This window comes from Necator americanus, chromosome V, assembly GCF_031761385.1.
Source record: "Necator americanus strain Aroian chromosome V, whole genome shotgun sequence".
NCBI classification, from domain to species: Eukaryota; Metazoa; Nematoda; class Chromadorea; order Rhabditida; family Ancylostomatidae; genus Necator; species Necator americanus.
The window spans coordinates 25,506,042-25,525,085 of record NC_087375.1 but is presented as its reverse complement, the minus strand read 5'-3'; the positions used below and the strand labels follow the sequence as shown (position 1 = coordinate 25,525,085).

The 19,044-nt window shown below is 40.3% G+C and overlaps 3 protein-coding genes across 6 annotated transcripts; 2 read left to right on the top strand and 1 right to left on the bottom strand.

The window, feature by feature from the left end:
- Positions 1-32: 32 nt before the first annotated feature.
- Positions 33-12,413, top strand: RB195_015160 (uncharacterized protein; the record flags this gene model as incomplete). 4 transcript variants are annotated; one of them, XM_064205739.1, is made up of 6 exons in its annotated part: positions 33-170; positions 339-473; positions 538-609; positions 4,676-4,781; positions 6,609-6,709; positions 6,783-6,905. In XM_064205739.1, 6 exons carry the CDS (start codon positions 33-35, stop codon positions 6,903-6,905), a joined length of 675 nt encoding a protein of 224 aa, XP_064061619.1. The 4 variants fall into 4 exon arrangements, with proteins under 4 accessions (XP_064061619.1, XP_064061621.1, XP_064061622.1 ...); XM_064205737.1 differs by lacking the exons at positions 33-170; positions 339-473; positions 538-609 and adding exons at positions 2,904-2,972; positions 12,340-12,413 and having other exon boundaries at positions 6,783-6,891; XM_064205740.1 differs by lacking the exons at positions 4,676-4,781; positions 6,609-6,709; positions 6,783-6,905 and adding an exon at positions 1,738-1,848.
- On the bottom strand, positions 2,226-2,546 carry RB195_015161 (uncharacterized protein; the record flags this gene model as incomplete). Its single annotated transcript, XM_064205741.1, has 1 exon — positions 2,226-2,546. The coding sequence occupies one exon, from the start codon at positions 2,544-2,546 to the stop codon at positions 2,226-2,228; it is 321 nt and encodes a 106-aa protein (XP_064061620.1).
- Positions 7,591-14,176, top strand: RB195_015159 (uncharacterized protein; the record flags this gene model as incomplete). Its single annotated transcript, XM_064205736.1, has 6 exons — positions 7,591-7,794; positions 8,424-8,654; positions 9,517-9,668; positions 9,773-9,949; positions 14,024-14,075; positions 14,150-14,176. The coding sequence occupies 6 exons, from the start codon at positions 7,591-7,593 to the stop codon at positions 14,174-14,176; spliced, it is 843 nt and encodes a 280-aa protein (XP_064061617.1).
- Between the last annotated feature and the right edge of the window lie 4,868 nt (positions 14,177-19,044).

Here is a 19,044-nt window from a genome sequence, read left to right as displayed (position 1 = left end):
CCTAGCTAGGCTTCCGATTCCGAGAAGTCGGAATGTCGGATGTGTCGAACTCCTACTCAGCTTGGGAGACCCTGCCGGAGGACGAACTTCCGCTGGGCATCGCAGTTCGACGCCCAGTGCTACCTCCACGCCACTATGATGGCGGTAAACCGTTGTGGAATTATATAATAGTATTGAACATATTGATATCTGATGGATGGCTGAGCAATGTCTGAGGTGTTAAAGATAAACTGATTAATTAACTTTTTGTTTCGTTAGTAAAAAAATTGCAATAAATAAGTAATTTTGCGACGGATTTCAAATAGAAATAAAACACTGAATTTCTTTTTTTTTTCAAGAAAATCGACATGGAAGTGGATATTGGTGTACAGGATGAAGTAAAACTTGTTATTTCGTGGAGCTTCAGAATGAAAGATAAATCAGTTTTCGACCAAAACGTCATCAAGAATGTTCATATTCTACAATACAGAAAGGTCTGCTTTAAACTTATCAAAAGGAAATGGGTATTAAGAAAGTTCTGTAATGCACTCTATTCAGAAGAAAGCAGCGCAGCATTATGACGTCGTTGTAATAACAGAAGACAAAACCCTCCGCAAGATAGACGCTGGGGTAAGTGAGTTCATATAACGCAAATTCCGCACTAAAAATTGCCAGTGGTGGAATTTTTCTGGTTTAACCGAAACCTGAAGAAAAGCTTGACTTAACAGTTACCCACAGATCTTTACTTCAAACTCAGTTTCGGTGGGTATCTACTTTTAACCAAAGAACTCTGTCAGGTCAGCACTTGACCCAAAGATGAGACTATGACTTATGAATTAGTCGGCAGGCTGATATTCCATGTCCTACAGAACCTTACGTCTCCCCTAAACTGACTATCCACGTCGAGTGCTGAGTGTCCTCAGGTACTCTTTCACCACATCAGCCTAGACCTGCTTTTGGGTAGGTGACTTCTAATATCTTGAACCCTACAAAATTCTTATAGCACGTTGAACAAGGCGACCTGTTGGTTTTCTTAATAATGACGAAGGAAGTGGAGACAATTTTCTTAGCCACTTTCGATGGCGCTTTAACATGTCGACGTGTCATATGCTGCTACACCACACCGATTTCCGTGTGAAGATCTTCATCGTGGTGTACCCTAGAACGAAAGAAGCCAAGCAGCCGTCTAAGTAGCTTCTTTTGCGTGCAATCTCAAGCATCTTTATCACCGTAGACGTTGCTGCCTAAGTCTCCGCACATTATGATGGGACGAATTAAGGACTTGCAACTTGAGTTTGTTGGTGGTGGAGTCAACACAGACATTTCGGTGAGAACAGAACAGCCTTTAGCGCTTTTTTGCTAAATATCATTCTCGCAGCTGCCACTGTTCTTGAGCAAACAGTCCAGATAACAGAACTCCTCAACGAATTCAATCGGTACTCCGTCCACCCTGATTCCCATTCGAGGTCTCGAAGAGACGAAGATTTCTTTGCGAATTCCAAATACAGTAACATCATGGGCGTACTCGAGATTGGTCAAGGGACTAAAGCGATGTCGCCAGAAAAAAAGAGAAAAGAGAAGAAAAAGAAAAGCCTGCTCTTCGCATGATGTCATCGAAGTTGAACAAGTAGGGTACCGCCACTGCACTTTGTCTTACTCCACTTACCACTTCCAACGGTTTTGTACATCCGAATGGCGTTGGAACAGCAGCAGTTGTTCCTTGCTTTATGTTATCAAATAAGGAAGCAAACTTTTCAGGTATCTATCGGTACGGAGTGGGTTGAGAAGACAATCTCGATGAGAAGAGTCAGAGGCGGCTTCGAAGTCCAGCAAACCCGACCTTCAAACACTGCTGCTGGATCGCGATAAAGCTACTGACAATGAACACCTGGTTACATATAGATCGTTCAGGACGAAAGCCGGATTGTTCATCACGGTGGTGTCTTCGCAATGTTTGAGGCAGCTAAAGGATGATCCGCTTTAAGACTTTATATATAACATTCAGCAAAGATGTTTCTCGGTGATTTTGGGTTCCGCGACGGATAAATTCCTGTGGAGGGGAAAAAACGTGTCTCCATGAATACGGAATGCTTTCGTTGATCCATATTGAATGGATGATTTTCATCTTCTAACGGATCCCAGACGGTGGAAGAAATTTCAGCACTTCTGCGCTAATTCCATGGTCTCCACCAGATATGTTAATCCACGAACGTACTCGAGTTTGGGAGCCGGTGGCGCTTGCCGGGTCAGCAAGGTCTTGAAGTGATCCCTCCAAATTGGTAGGAATCACCGATAGCCATTCCATTGGCAGTGTTGAGGACTAGTGAATATCTTTTAATCTTGCCGCCATGCTGTTTCAGTAAAGCATAGGTTTTGTTCGGGTTCTTGTCCTCACACGCCTTTTCAAACTCCTTCGCTCTTAAATTATATTCGTTATGGCGGTCTTGTTGAAGCATTTTCACCTTCTCAGACGCTTTTCTTAGCTGAAGTGCTACGAGCAGCGCATATATAGAGCTATATGTGGATTTTGCTTCCACAGATGCAAAAGCAAACTTTTTCCGCGACATTGGAACCTGGAACGGTTCCTTTGCAGCGTCCTGGATGCACTTTGTTTAAGGACTTCGCACAGTCAAGCTCCTTCTTGGCCTGTACTCTAATATGAATAGACACACGCTGGCGGAATTTCGTTCTTCATTCTTCGTCTTTCAGACCTGCCATGTCGGCAATCAGTTAAAGAACAACTTCTCGGTTTCTCTTGTGAGACCTTAACGTAAGGCTGAGAAGGGCGGTGGTCAGAGTCCAATGCGACGTCCCAAACAGGTGTAGATTTCGAAATACCCGGCTTAAGAATGTTCCTGGCAGGAACGTAGTCAAGGTAAAGTTTGAGAGCTCTCATCTTCGCTTGCGTTGCTTCTCAGGCGGAAATGGATACACCCTTATCACGTAAGTTGACGTCGTCAACGATTCCTCTGAAGTGTGAATGTGACGATGAGGTCCGTCTGTTCACATAAGTGGACCAGACGGTTATTGTTATCCGACGTGTATTTCACGGAGTAATTACCATTTACTTACTATTATTCAAGTCCCATCTTCGCATCAGCGTCGACTCCGACAACGACCTCTTGTTGGCTAGGTATCTTAAATATCAAAGCGTTATCCAGGGCTGACATACGGATACGTTCTCATCCAGTCCTTCCGTATGTTTCTTCTTTATATATCTTTCTATTTCTATTCCTTTTTCTGAGCTGTTTTTGTGCGTTGCGAGCTAACACCGGCATCCAGACGCTATACAAAGCCTCGGTATATTTGATTTAATGAAGATGTGATTAGATCAACAATATCTACAGTTTGCGGCAAAAGACCCTACCAAGTGATCATTTCTTGCTCGTAAAGCGGAAACGGGGCGGGTGTAGTGTAGTGGTTAGAGGTTCCGCTTCCTGCACGATCGATCGGAGGTTCGGATCCGCCCTAGTCCTCACCAATTTTTTCATCCCTCCGGGGTCGATAAATTGGTACCAAACTTGTCTGGGAGGATAAAAGCACTGATTTGACACATCGGTTAACCACAGCAAGTCATTGTATAGGCCAATTACACGTTAGTGAACCTAAAACGATTCTGAATTGAAGTGAAGTTGGAGGCGCATCCTAAGCGGATTCGTTAACGCCAAAAACTTTAACTTTAACTTTAAAGCGGAAACGACATAAAAAAAAGAAAAGATAGATATTATTACGTGTCTGCTGTTGGATTTGTCGGAACGAGCGATGATGAGTTGATGATTTGGATCTGGTGGATGGAGTAGGTGACTTAAACGCAGTGAAGTGGGAATGATGAAGAACTAGAGGAGAATGGCATGGAGACACGGAAAAGAATTGACTCATTCCTCGAATTACAAATGACTCCTCAAGAGAGGGTCAATTATCTTCGTTCATCTTATAGTACAACTGAAACATTTTCAAAAGCTTCACATGTTTACTAAAGCGGTTAGTGAAGGTCTACTAGTAAAACGTATGCCAAACTTACGAAACATTATTTGAGCTCCGATATAAACAGTACAAAAATAACTGAGCTTCTACTAACGTAGACTTTAGAAAATGAGACTTTAGAAAACTAAAAAACTTTAGAAATCTAAAAAACTTTAGAATGAAAAAAGATTCTTCTCTACACGTGCTCCTCAATACCACTTTCCTCCAAGTCTTGTTTACCACCACATTGTCTTTATCTTCTACCATATTTATTAAATCTAGTTCTCCAACTCCTTACATCTCTCGGTATTTGGGAATTCAGATGCACACTCGTGATAGTTTCTACATTTCCTTTTTTTTCGTTAAATCATTTTTCTCTTCACGACGTAGAGGTGGTCGCTGGGTAGAGTCCAAAACTGATGTTTTTGAATATGATTGATTTGATTTAAATGCATATTCACCAAGTTGCTTGTATCGGGACGTTGAATAACGTACGGGTCCCGGAGTAAGGTGGTAGCACCCAAAAAACACGAAAGAAAAATGCACCAAGCCCTTCATCCCTCCGAGGTCGACAAATTGGTACCCAACTTGTCTGGGAAGATAAAAACACTGACTTGATCATCGGCTGGCTTCCGCAAGTCAGTGTGCAGGTCGAAACACGTTCCGAAACCTCGTTTCAAACCACGGAATGGGAATGAGATGCATTTTTTACTTCTCTGATTTGTTTTTTTAGATCTCTCCTGCTTTCAAATTTGACACTGGCTGTTACTTCTATGCAGTCGACGTGACACTCAAAAATGGCAGAAGATTGATTGCAGCTACCGAAGAGAAATGCTATAGTGAGGTTTACATGATTTTTAGATTCAAGTTTTGTAATTTTTCAGATGAAAGTGCGTTGTGTGGGTATGTCTGTGCGTCAGTCACGAAATTCGAAAAGGGGGGTGCGCCGGCGCTAGATGACTGTAAAATGGGATCGGACAGATCCCACGGCGTCGGATCGGTGCGCAATAGCTTCGCGTGAAGGTTGCAGAAGGTAAATGAGACGTTGCATTCGTTTCACATCCGTGGCCACTCCTCCGTGCATCTGTTTCCTTGCACGTTTTCCTCATTGGCAGGTTGGTAACATGGCTTCCTCAAAAAGCGGAAACGCGAATGAAACCGGCTGCTTAAATAGTATACAACAGTTTACATGATCTGACGAGGAACGTTACCTTTTCGGTACGATGATGTCGTTCACGTCATTTTATGTTAAATATAATTCTTTGATAGCTATTGGGGAAACCAGAAAGAAAACCTATACTTCGAGTAATGCTTTAAAATTGCATCTATATTATATTAGAATCGAAGAAGTATTTGAAGCTAAAGTTTGAATATTCTCAAAATGTAGAACTGACGCGTTTAGAAAAATCGTTTGCCTTTCTTTATAGTAAAAAAGAAAACATTGTTGGAAAAAACAGAATTCTGATTTACAGAAAATGTCATTACCATTAATTTTTGATCAATTTTCATCGATTGATCAGTGGAAGCCAGCGAAGAGAGCACCACAAAAAAAGTATGAAGTCCGGCTTTAGGTAGACCCTCAAGGTGGTCTTTTCTATAAAACAATGGTGTGTCGGCGTTTTCTGACATGCCATGGTACATTTTTACACAGCTAGAACATAGTTATGTGTTATGCACATTAAGGCGTTCATGCTAAGCACTTTCTCACCAACGTACACGAGAGCTTTATTTTGTATCACATGAATGAAAAGCCTGCAGCGTCTTTTTGCTACATATAGATGAGTGAAGAAAAACCGCACATAACTGGGTTTAGTGTGGCCATGCTTCTAAATTACGTTTGACGCCGTAAGTTGACAAGAATTTTCTGATTGCTACCGCAACGCAGCAACAATAGATTTTTCTTCAAACATTCTCCTGTCTTAAAACCTCGGTATACTATGTCTATGTTTTGTAATAGTGTGTTCGCGAGGTTTTCAGATGGAACCTTTTCTTAGCCTGACGTTTCGGCTTTTTCGCCGTCTTGAGGGGCCTAAATAGAGGATGACTGGAGCAATGCGACGTTTATCCCGTCGAGTGCCACACTACCCTTGCCACACTACTCTGCCACACTACCCTTTGTCAGTGTTTCAATAATCATTCAAGGTAGTGAAAACATAACCCATCTACATTGAAAATAGTCTTGCGTGTTGTACCGCCGGATGTGGTGCGGCTGGTATGCACGAAGATATAGATGATTTGATCCACACACAGAATAACAGGCAGTTATAGGTCACAGAGCGGTACAAGTGGCAAGAACTCATTTGTTACCGAAACGCATTACCTATTATTCATTGAAGGGTTGCTTTTGGAAATCCAAAACGCCTCTAACGTCTTCCTTGCCGATATTTCTGTTTGGTGAGCCAATATAACGCATTTCACATCATAATCGTTTCCGTTGTGGCCCTCATGTAAATGCCTTCCTATTAGTGTTGTCCTAGTGTAGTGTTATAAAAGATTCCATCTAAAAACCTCGCAAGCACACTATTACAAAAAAAAAAACAGATTTTTTGTTTTATAAACTCTATGTCTAGCCTATTAAACCACGTCGTAGTGATAATCGCAAAGTGCATTGCAGTATACCTGACAATGTCAGTGTTGTGTTATTTGCAAAATGTGGCCATTTTCAGCATTCTTCTCTCCCAGCTTTTTGGTGCTTTACACATGTGCTACGCTTATTTTCATAACACTAGTTGGTTTTGTTTATATGGTTAGAGAGAGGCGAAAAGAAGTGAGTTCTGGAATACAAAAAGTTACTCTGGGAAAAATGTAACGAGGGATTAATTTTTGTGCTTTTTTTGCAGCAAATAAATATGAAAGAGAAAACGATCACTGGAGACCATACAGGAACTGAGAGTCTTGTTAAAATGCCTGCAAGAACACTAAAGCGACCGAAGACCAAAGGGCAGCCAGGTCGAAAAAATTAAAGAAGATCATAAAAATAAAATTATCTCCGAGCATTCCTTTAACAATAAAAGAATAAAGCACTTTCCCATAGTAGCTTAGTTGAGTTCGTTTGTACGAAGATATTGGGAGATAAGACCAAAATTAAGTGTCGAGAGCATAGTCCATGGATAAAACTTTTACATTTCGTATTCCATTGTGATAAGTGATAAGATTTAACGTTTGCTCACATAATGCGGAACCAGTCTGGAGAATGAACTGTGTAATTAGCAATTTGGTTTGATATAGGCTTTGGTCCACAGACCTCATTAGAGAGATCACAGTTCACAGCACGGAGAGGTTAGTCGCAAGGCTACATGGCGAGTCCCCAGGTAGCGGATAGGGAGTTAATTGCGAACTATAGGGACTTATCTGCCCTGAGACGAAAGTGGATTCAGAGTGTAGACTCCCTGCTTCTACTGTGCCAGGATTGGCTCATAACACTACTGTATCCCGCACGTCGGTCCGCCAAAAGCCCGCAATCAAGTGGCTGGGAGGATCAAGTTAGGCGGTTTGAAGTTGCCTCCAACAAATAGGCTCCACCCGTCTTTTCCCAGAGAACGCAGTTCTCCCAAATCCTCATGGGACTAGAGGCTTGCAACCTGCCCACGGGTTTTAAATTTTTGTGCAAAACACAGTAATGGAAACGAGTCTCCTGATTCCAGAGGAATGCTTGGTACGGTAGCGTCAGAAAAGACGGGGTTCCAGGAGCCATGTAGGCTACCGAAACGGAAAAGGGCTACGATGACGATTTCTACTTATAGCGAACCTACAGTTGGATCGGATGTGGCCATTGAAGATCTGATGATGCAACCCAGGAAGTTTCTTCACCGGGCTGACCGACGCAAGGCGACGCCACCCTCTGAACGCCGGGTATGACAGTGGAGAAGAACTGTTCTAAGGAACATGCGACAGTAGAAGAGCTGGTGGAGTTGGTGTCCTCGTCAACACGAATGTGGCAATAAATATCGACTCTTTCGAACAACTTACAACCTGATTCGGACGTTTACCGATGAGAAGATGTGGTTCAACGTCAGCTTTTGACTATCTTCATCGCTTACGCTCCAACATCGAGCTGCGAAGGAAAAGAAGTCGAAGCTTTCTATATAGACTTGGGGAAGTTCCACAGAAAAGATCACACCTTCTAAAAGGTCATATTTGGTGATTTGGCCCCAAAAGAACGCCTAGAGAACACCACATCGGAACCCACGGCTTTCAATGGAATGAACAAGCAGAGAGGCTTTCCGAGTTAATCATGACGACAAAGGCCACCCATGAGGACTCGCAATTCCAGAAGTCATGCTACGCTGGACGTGGGAGTCACCCGGTTGAAGATATCATAATGAAATTGACCATATCATCGTCAGTGAAAGGTTTTGCCTCACGGATGTCGCTGTTTCACCAAAGTTCTACACAGGATCGCATCATCGGCTTCTTCAAGGAAGATTTTCTTTCACACTGAGAGTAGAAAAAGCCCCGAAGATCTCAAAGCGAACTTCCAGAGCCATCATCGAGTGGGAACATCGTTTGTCGGCTTCTGGGAAAATATCGTCATGGACAACATCGACGACGAATATGAACGATTTGTAGAACATCTTCACGACTGTACTAGAAAAGCGAAGAGTTTCAAAACCAGCAAGAGACGCCTGTCTTTGAATACTCTAAAGCTGATACATCAGCGTGGAGCTGCACAAGCTGCATGCAACCAAGAACTCACGTACGAGCTCGCAAGGGTTTGGAGAGATGCGATATAGGAGGACCTCAAGGAGAGAAGAGCAGGAGTGTTGGTTGAAGCTGCAAAGCATTCGCCACTCCCGTCGGAACTTCGCCAAAACAGTAGGGAGTGCTCCCCGGATCCCAGATGAGCCAACTACAGCATCGAGAAGAAGGATGGAAAAGTCATTCACAACTTCTACTCAGATCTCTTCGACAGCAACGTCCACTTTCCTCCTCACCATCTGAGGGAAAATGGACATGTCATTCCAGAGGTCCTCCCTTCCGAAGTCCGACATGTCATCATGTCCGTGAAGAATCGTACTTCACCCTGTCTCTACAAAATCAAGCCTGAACATCTGAAGTACCTACCGCCAGTCCTCATCAACACATTGGCGAGGCCCTTCTCTCATTGTCTGTCGGAATGCAAGGTTCCGATGGAAAACCAGCAAGACCGTGCTGTTGTATAAGAATGGAGACCGACAAGACATCGGCAACTATCGCCCAATCTGCTTACTGCCTGTCATCTAGCCATGCGGGCAAGTAGGATTTCAAAAGGGATCAGTACGGTCGACTACATACACGCAGTTTCAAAGCTCATAGAAGTATCGCGAGAGCAGAAGATGCCACTGTGTCTCACTTTCATCGATTTGAGGGAAGCCTTTGATACAGTTGAGATCGAAGCGGTCACGGAGGCCTTGGACAACTAAAGCGTCACTCCATACTCTATACATGAAGATACCTCGCAAGTTGCATAGCAACTCACGAAGCAACCTCACGACGAAGATTTCCCCATTTTACAATGATGTCATAATCGACGTGATGATAGAGGTTCGTCAGGGTGACATAATTTCACCCAAAATATTAAGTGCCACTCTCGAGAACGCGATGAGAGGATTGGAATGGGATAACATGGGAGTGAATGTTGACGGGAGGCATTTACACCATCTTCATCTCGCTGATGACATCGTTCTTATAACATCAAGCATCAATCAGACGAAGTATTGGCCGAGTTTGAGGAAACGTGTAAAAAGGTCGGTCTTCAGCTGAACCTAGACAAAATGTTGTTTATGAGCAATAGATGTGTTTCTGATGCTCCATTCACGCTCAACTGAACGAACATATCCGAATGATCCAGCTATGTGTATATAGGTCACGAAATCAACATGGTAAGCAATCTGACCTCCGAGCTGGGCAGAAGAAAACGAGCGGATTCGGGAGCATTCGAGAGCATCGAGGATGTAGTGAAGAGGACTAAGAAAATCCGGCTCCGTGCTCACCTATGCAACACCACCGTTCTTCCTGCTTCAGAAACGTGAGCATTTTGCAAGCTGAAGGAAAATACGATCAGCGTATTAAAACGCGGCATTGAAACAATGTTGCTAGGAGTAACCAGCTCTACGCAAGTGGAAGACGTAATTCGAAATTCACTCCTACGTCACCGATCGAAGATCCGAGACGCTGTCGCATATGCCAAAGAAAGCAAAATTAGGTGGGTCGGGCACGTGATACATTTTAACGACAATCGTTGGACCGGAGCTGTAAGCGACTGGATGCCACGCAACATCAAACGCACCGCAGGAAGACTGCCGACTCGATGGTCAGACCTCTAGGAAGTCCTTTAAAGAAAAGTACGGCGCTCTTCGAGCCTCTCGCGAGAAAAGATGTCACTGGGCAACACTTTCGCGCCATCGGGACAAATGAAAGTATTACTGCTGCTCGCGGAGCAAATCGATGTACAACGGGAGCACAGGTGATGTGTGATAGGCTGCGGTACATGTCCACTTGTTGATAACACAGTATCAACTCAGTGAGCTTTCGGATTTTTTAGGAAACGTTGTTATGATGTTTAAACATTACTCTAACGAAAATCTCCAGACTCATCCGACACTATCGTCTGAAGTGAGTTTGAAGTGAGTCAGACAAAGAATTCCTACTAGTCATTAAAAAAACAATATCTATCTACTCCATCATAAATATTCATCACCTCTTTTTAACAGTACAACTTTATTCGTCACTCCTGCTTTTATAGTTCTGTCGCTATTGCTCTCCAGTAGGAATGCGGACAAGGGAAAGTCCTATAGAATTTTTTTTGAAAGTTCACCCTTGTATCACAATTGTATTGTAGTCAGATTCAAAATCAACAGAAACTGTTTTAGGGCTTTTAAGACTCCGAAATGGGGCGTAGAAGATTCAAAACCTATTTGGATTTAGCAAACAGAAAGTAAAGGACAGCTCGTAGGGGTCGACTTAATGTTCCTAATAATTAGTCGAACTACTTGGAATTGATATCTCCAGAAAAGGAAAAAAAGTTGGCATAGAACTTTTTTGGATTTTGTAAACCTAAGTACTGGCCTTCGTGTGTAACATGCAAGAAAATTGTATTTTCCTTTTTTTCCTTTCCTTTTCCTTTTGAAGAATGTTTGTGCTTGAAAAAATTTTTGAATTCAACGAGTCTATCCAATAATGCAGTAGAATTGAAGCTAGCGCGACTATTCTCGTACTATTCTTCAGTAATATTCCTTGACTGTACAGTAACGGCTGGCTGCATGTGTACGTTACTGCTAGCCGTTCTTTATGGGCTTCTCAGTTTGTCCGTGTAACAATGGCGATTATGATCGTCCTTTAAAAGCCAGTACAAACGCGTTCCTTCTCCAGCGAAAACGTGCTTCTCGTGGGCGTTTTCTATAGGTCCCAGTACATATTGGTTGAGTTTTACGATTCCATACAAGTCGTATTCCTAATTCGAGCTGTTTTTTTCTTTCAATTTTGATTTCTAGCTCAATCTCACGGTCGAATTCAGCTGTAGGAACTAAAAGACGGCGTTCAGGAAAATTCTCAAGGCAGATTCCTTAATAATATTCTTTTGTGCGGAATAACACTGCACGGCGATTTCCCTTTATCCTCCAGTGAGCATGTGTCCCTGATGCCAGCTGTCGATCACTGTAGGACCGGGTTTTTCTCGCTGCTATGACCTCATTAAATACTTTCATATGCATTACTAGTCTCTATTCATTGCTTTGTTCATAACGATGCGCATACAGAGGAAAATGTAACTGTACACCGTTGCTGGTGCGTATTGTTTTCTTTTAACGAAAAGAAGTGTTATTTATCTGATATTGTCTATTATTACCTCTTTTCGGTATGCTAGTTAATTGTCATTATACTTCTTGGAGTCTACGAAACCTTCAAGATGTGTTTGTAGTCCAATCTTGTAGGTACTCTTCATTTCAGCCTGGCATGTTATTCAGAATCACGCATCTAGTACTTATCAAACTATGGAATTTGCCGAAGAGTAGCGGTAGTTGACTGCACACTTTCAAGCTTAAGTCTTAAGTTGGGTGTTCGGGTACCTGAGAACACCGGAGCAGATGTAGGTTCAATGCATAAAAGTCAACATCCCTTCCACCCTCTGTGTATATAACTCAGTAAGTGCTAGTTTATGCGAGATTTCAGAATTACATCACATTTACAGGCTGACAATTAGTTTTGTAACTAATGCTGAAGCTGGAGGTTTTCAGCGATATAATATCATGAGCAGAAGTTCAGAGGAACCATTTACCACTGACAGCGCTTTCACTGACGCGTCGTGCGCTTGCACAGCTCAGTTCTGAAGCTTCCCAGCTTGGCTTAGAAACATATTTGCCTAAAGCTTAGTTTTTTTAACTTGTGTCTCGTACGATGTAACTAAGATCTTTGTTTCAGAACGGCATTTCGGCCATTTAGTTCTTTTGGGCTACGAAAGTCCCAATTTAAACGTGATACGTCAGAACAACTGAAAGAATTCTACTTTCGGATTTCGCAGTTAGAAGTGGAACTCTGATCTTTTCTTATTATGTAGAAGTCTCCATATACGTTTTTCGATAATATTCGGCGTAATGACGACTCAGTGTGTGTTCTTAATTTGAGCCGGACGCAAGGTTGTTTCAATGATTTGTTATTGGGTAATCTTTCTGCAAAATCGCCTTCTTCAGAGCCTGAAGAAGTAATGTTGCCGCGCGAAAGCATCTAGAGGTGATTTAGAATCATTTCAAGACCCCAAAGATCTATAGCAAAGAGGAACGACCCTATATTAGTGAGAGCGCACCCCATATTTAAGGTTGCTATTTGAGTGCGCTAGTCACCTCACTATGGGTATTTAGCTGAGGTAAGAAATCCTCCGACCCAAAGGTAAGGCTTACACTCGCACTTGTACTAAGAGAAGAGACGGTAGGCTTAGGATTTTGTTTGTTTAGCAGACACGGCATTTGATCGAATAAATCATGTTCGATTTCATCTTTTCAGGCTCCGAAGAAGGTGATTTCGCCGCAACGTCAGTCAATAATAAAGAATTGCAACAACCTTCTTAAATTGAGAATACATACTAAATCTTCTAATTACTTGTATCTGTGGTCAAATACTCCTATAAAACTAATTTTTTTTATGTATGCTCATTTTTGGTACTATGTCTACCATAAACACGTTTCTGACCTTGAAATAGGAGTTGTTTGCTTTTCTGAAAAGTTTTTTTAGGATCTTTATGTGTCTGGCGCTTTGATGATTCATTCCTGTTACGAATATATGAACAAATTAGAAAAATTAATTCTCCAAAAACAATTTAATTGAAATCCAACTAAAATCAATTCTATTGCGTATGTGAGTTTATTACATATTTTGCTAATTTTAAAATAAAAAATTACGATCAATGGGCACTTGTAGAAAGCATCACATTTCAAAGGGTAACCAAAACGGTACATAGCTCACCCAACCTTTAAAGTCGTTAAATTTAAAGGTCATACACCTAACCCACGTTTTAAAGGTCATACACCTAAAGACTCCCTGAAGCTTGTAATGCGTGCATTTGTCAACACTTATTACATTTGTTTTCTCTAAGAGAACTCGCCCAAGTGGTTTTTACACGGAATGTAGACGCGCTTTTAACCACCTACTCAACGAACTTCTCGCACGCAAAACGCGATTCTCTCTCCCTTGTACTTCTCTTGGTAATTCTCACTAAAGAAGATTGGATACTAACTCTTTGTTGACTATAAAATCTCTTTGAACCTCTGTACCTGTAAAGAAGTTGTCCTTTCTTCATTTGCATGGAACGTTTCTCATTGGATTTTTATTGAACTCATTGTTGAATTTTTACGGAGGACTTTCACAAAGATTCCGCTGTTGAGACAAATGAGGAACAAAGATTACTTCGTATATTTGTGGACTTGGCTTGTTTAAGTCCTAGCAAATTCTGTAAAGAAAGAAGCAATACTTTATTATAGGTCCAGAAAGTTTTTTTTTTTTAAAGAATTGTTTCTTCGCTTCTCCCTACTTCTTTTGTAAGTCCACAAATTTTCTCTTTCTACAGGAGAATGAAAGAGAGCAAATAAAAAAATTTTCTTCGTTACTTGAGGAGATCGGGCAAATGTGTTGGACTGCTTTATCTGATCGGCGATGATCTACAGGTAACAAATTGACAAGATAAAAATTCAATTAAACCCACTCTTACTCAATCAATATATGTACACAGTATTTTCAGCATGAAAAGGAAACCTACAAGTGCTAAGCGGACAATTCCTTCTTGAAATTTGATTCTCGCAACTCTTTGATAACTTCTCTACACAGTTAAATTTACTTTAAACCATTTGGATAACTGTGTGCTAATGCATCAACATTCCACCAAGAACTTTTTATTTCTGCTCAATTTTCAAAACTGGTTCTAGTCTATAAATGTAAATCATTAGGTATGTGAATAATATGCAAGTTACTCTTATTTTCCATCGGTATATGTCAATATGTTCACTAGCTTTTATGATATACTGTTTTATTAAGCGATGAATGAACTTTAACTCAAGCCACCGTGTCTCCCCCGGAAGGCAGTTCAATTTGTTTTCTAAGAATGATTTAGTTGAATTAGCGTTGCAAAAAAACTTGAAAGGTAGAAGAAAGAAGAAACTTAAGCTGACCAAGTGATCAGATTGGTTGAACAAGATGATCAAACCAGGAATTTCACTAATAAACTTTGCACTCTAACAAATTCCACAGTTCACTTTCGCTGTTCATGGATATTCGACCCGCTCATATTCGAGAATTAATTCTTCTATCATCAATTGTGTCAGTGTCAATCTTTTTATAAAATGACAAATCTAAAGAAAGAAAGATTTGTTCCAGCCTGACATCTTCGTTCGATGTAACGAGATCGTAATTATTAAGCAATTTGTAACCTTATCAGTCCGTTCACTGCGGTAATGCTTGATCGCGTAATAAATTTTGATCGTTGCTCATCTTCTTTTTCTCAAAAGGTTTCGAATAGAACACATCGACTTGAATCTGTTCGAAAGTTATTTCACCGATAGAAGTTCCTTCATGAGTTATACGGTCTTCTGCTATCAGTTAAGTAATGTTGAGATCTAAATTCAAAAAGAGAATGCATCAAAAGAGCATTGTGTACGTATATGTGGGCTTACGGGACCATATCCTAATTTGAATAAGAAACTTTTCTCTAAAGGGAGAACATTAAACTTCTATAAATTACATGACGAGGAGTAGATGTCTTTTAAAATGCAGCTCTCTGAGCGGAGATAAATTCCAGAGCAGAAAAGAAATGACGTGGATTTATGTGGTTACTATTTTCTACTATACTATTTTCTATTCTATTTATTACTACTATTTTCTTTTCTTTACCGTGTTGTCAAATTCAAATCAAATTTTGTATGCTTCGGATCAGTAAAAAAAAATTTTGTATGCTTCGGATCAGTAAAAAAAATGCTGAGGTGATTTCTTGTATAGTTGGTGTGGTTGGTTTTTTTGGTTGTGGTGCACGGTTGCAGGAAATTATCAATCGACAGCTAAGTGAATGTGAGTGAGTGAAAGATTCTAGCGATGTAATTGAGTGAGAGATTCTAGCGCGACCGTCGGTGGTTCGAAAGCGCCTGGGGCGAAGCAAGTTCTCGTTCTCATGGCATCGAAATTCGATATCAAACTTCTTCGGAACGACGAAAGAACGAAAGAGTTGGCGTAGTTTGTATAGTTGGTACTTAGTAGTCATATTACTCAAATACGCTGTCAAGTAATCCTAGAAAGAATTTAAAAGCATTGATCAACACTGACAGTTTTCTCTTCGTTGTCACGGTGCTGTGCCAGTATTTATTGCACAGTGTATGCATGCCGGTACGATAACGTAATGGACGATCTTTTTCTAGTCACACCACATCCGAAATATCAGTGAATTCTTGAGGACTAACTGAAGAGCAGATGTTGAGTGAAATATTGTTAAAAAGGAATCTGAATCATCTTTTGGCAGTGTTTTTTGTTTCTCGAAAACTTGTTATTGCATTCTTGTCATGAGATTTTGTTTCTTGACAGAATTTCTAGCACCACTTCAAGTGTTTTCAGGCAAAGTTAAATTTTTTGTATATGAATAATTACTCATCTACAAAAAATACCTGACTGAATATTAAAAAGTGAAAAAGTGTGTCTGCTCACTAAAAAGTGACTTTCATGGTTACCAAAAAGATGACTGATTAACATTGATAATATCATTAACCAAGTTCGCACTTGCTCATAATCCTTAAGTGACCAATTTTCTAACCATTAATTAACTAAATAAATTTATTTTTTGGGTCATAGTTTCTGTGTATCAAAAGGCCAACCCTTATTTGTGTTCTTCTCAAAGAAGGCATCACCCTATCTAATTTATTTGATGTAACATTACACAAAACCGGTACTACTAGTAGAAACAAATTATGTTGAAGGGGCTCCAACTGTTGAAGATTCTATAATGTTCTTTAATTTTGCAGTTTGTCGTTGCTTAATTTAGCGAGTTTGTTTAGGTGTGTCTAATCAAAGGCAACTCTTCTATTAACAATTCTCATTTCGTATGCTTAGGATCGTGGAGACAAAACAAAAAAAATCTCTTCGAATTTCAATTCTTCAAAGCTTTGATATAAAGAGATTATAGGAATAAAGTGTTAGGAGCTGGAGGTGACAAATACCATATCATCTACGTGTTTCTAAAAGATCGCTAAACTCTTTACCACGATTTTTTTGGAGCAAAGTCTCATCCTATCATTTTGCATAGCTCATATTCAAATTCTGCATATTCAAAAAGGCAGTGGCTCAACATCTACCGTGATCTGAAGAAAACCGTTCAAGGAGCACTTGTTTAGAATGGAATGTCAGTTGCCTCCTGTTACATTCGTGTAATTTAATAAGCACTTCCGCTTCACTAATTCCATAGTAAAACCGAAATTTGAAGGCGATTGGCTGGAATCGGTTTTTGGACAAGTTTTCTGGTGTTGCGTTGTGTGTGAGTGACGTAATGTGGGTGGAAAAAAATCCTCTCTGAGTTTACAACGTTTGAAACATGTGTTAATGAAGCAACTGGAAAATAGAAGAAAATGTTGTAGGTGAGTATTTCTCAAAATGAAGGTCTCTGAAAGTTTGACTGTGAAGTCTGCTCTAAATTCCTGAAGTGTAGGGCAGAGATGATGATATAAAAGAAAATTTCATACATATTTTGCACAGACTTTTTACATTCGTGTACATAGTAGGATAATAAGCATTGCTGACGCATGATATTGCTCCGCACAAATTCTCATGAAAGGGGAACACTATATCAGCGCTACTGTTGCCGTAGCCATCCCTAAAAATTTATTCCTCCTACTTCCGATGTAGTTAGCAGCTAGTTAGGGTTGTACTTGCCAAAATATTTAACTGATCGTCGAAAATACATTAGAAATCGAAGCGTCTCATGAGGAGGTCTTGGATTAGATCACAAGCAACTAACTGCGTTTTTCTTACCGAAGCCGAAGGAGAATGCTGTGGCCGTACTGTTGTCCTTAGTAGTTAGCTGTAGATAGTTTTTCTCATGTGGTTGTGTTTTTTAGAAGGCAAAACCTATTTCTGGATCATTGGGCTGCTTTTTGAAACTAAGACTGCTGTAATCGAATTCAGTAGGATAACCACTGTGCGAAGCAATGCTTCAAGAATCGAGCGTCACAAATTGTAATAACGTTTTCATAGACTTCATATTACTAAACAGAAGAAATCGTCTATCAAGATCTTTGCATCTTAAGGTTGTTCCATTTCACTACATTGTAGGTGACGGAAATTGAAACTGATGAGACATGTCAGACAAGCTCAGCCTCAAATCACGCATCCAACATAACATGTTTTTCGTATAGACAAAATATTAGGTATTCTAACTTTACGTAAACGTTCCGTCTACGTCTGAGCGTTCGGCTAAAACCGGACTTCAGACTTTCTGTAGTGTTCGCTCCCCTTCACTGATCAACGAAAATCAATATTAGTGCCCTTTTCTGCGAAATAGGGCGGGTGTAGTGTAGCGGTTAGAGGTTCCGCTTTCTGCACGATCGATCGGAGGTTCGTATCCTCCTTAGTGCTCACCAAGCCTTTCATCATTCCGGAGTCGATAAATTGGTACCAGACTTGTCTGGAAGGATAAAAACGCTGACTTGACACATCGGCTAGCCACCGCAAGTCTATTGTATTGATGTGAACGTGGTGGTTCATCCTAAGCGGATTGATTAACGCCAGGAACTTTATCCTTCATCCTTTACTTTAACTGAGTTTTCACACTGTAAGAAAAAAAAACAAATAAGACCTCTAGAGAACTATAAGCAAAAAAGGATTTTGTTATTAATTTTCATATGCTTCTATAGAAATATTTCTTCTAAATGTTTAAGACATTTACTCCTAGCATTTACACTTCTTTAAACTTGAAACGTATAGAAATAAAGGTTTATATATCTCGAACTTATGTTCTAATACAGGTTTTGTTATGGTCTTTCGCAAAGGTTTTCTATGAGACAAGGAATACCAGAAACATTGTTCTATCATCCCATCTTATAATATTCCACTTATTTTACCACTATAATTATAATAACTATTGTTATTGCGAGTTGTCCGACTATCTTTTTCCTTGCACTTTGATTCTTCTTCTTAAGAGGAACTGTTCTTAGTACTAGTTACGTTTCTTCCTTGATGGTTCGGAATTGTCTCTGTCATTCAGCGGATCATATGTCTATGACATGCACATCAGGTGTACAGAGATACAACAGACGAGAGAACAGATTTAACGTGGCGTTGTCGATAGCTGTGACGACGAACAATTGATTATCTGAGCTATGTATTGGTGGTTTTTTATTTGTTCATTTCCGTTCTGGTTAATGAAATGATCCGTAACTATGAATTCCATACTGTGACATGTATTTAAGTCCAATAATGTGAGTAAACAATAAATTGCAACTAAAAAAATGTATACGTTACAAATGAATAAAAAACGATGAAGAGAACACGTTTTTTGCTGAAACGCTAACATAGCGATGACTGGTCCTGTCTGTATATTCTTCTTAAAATTTCACATGGAAACTCCATTTCCTTATCGTCTTATTATTTCCACTGCACCAGACA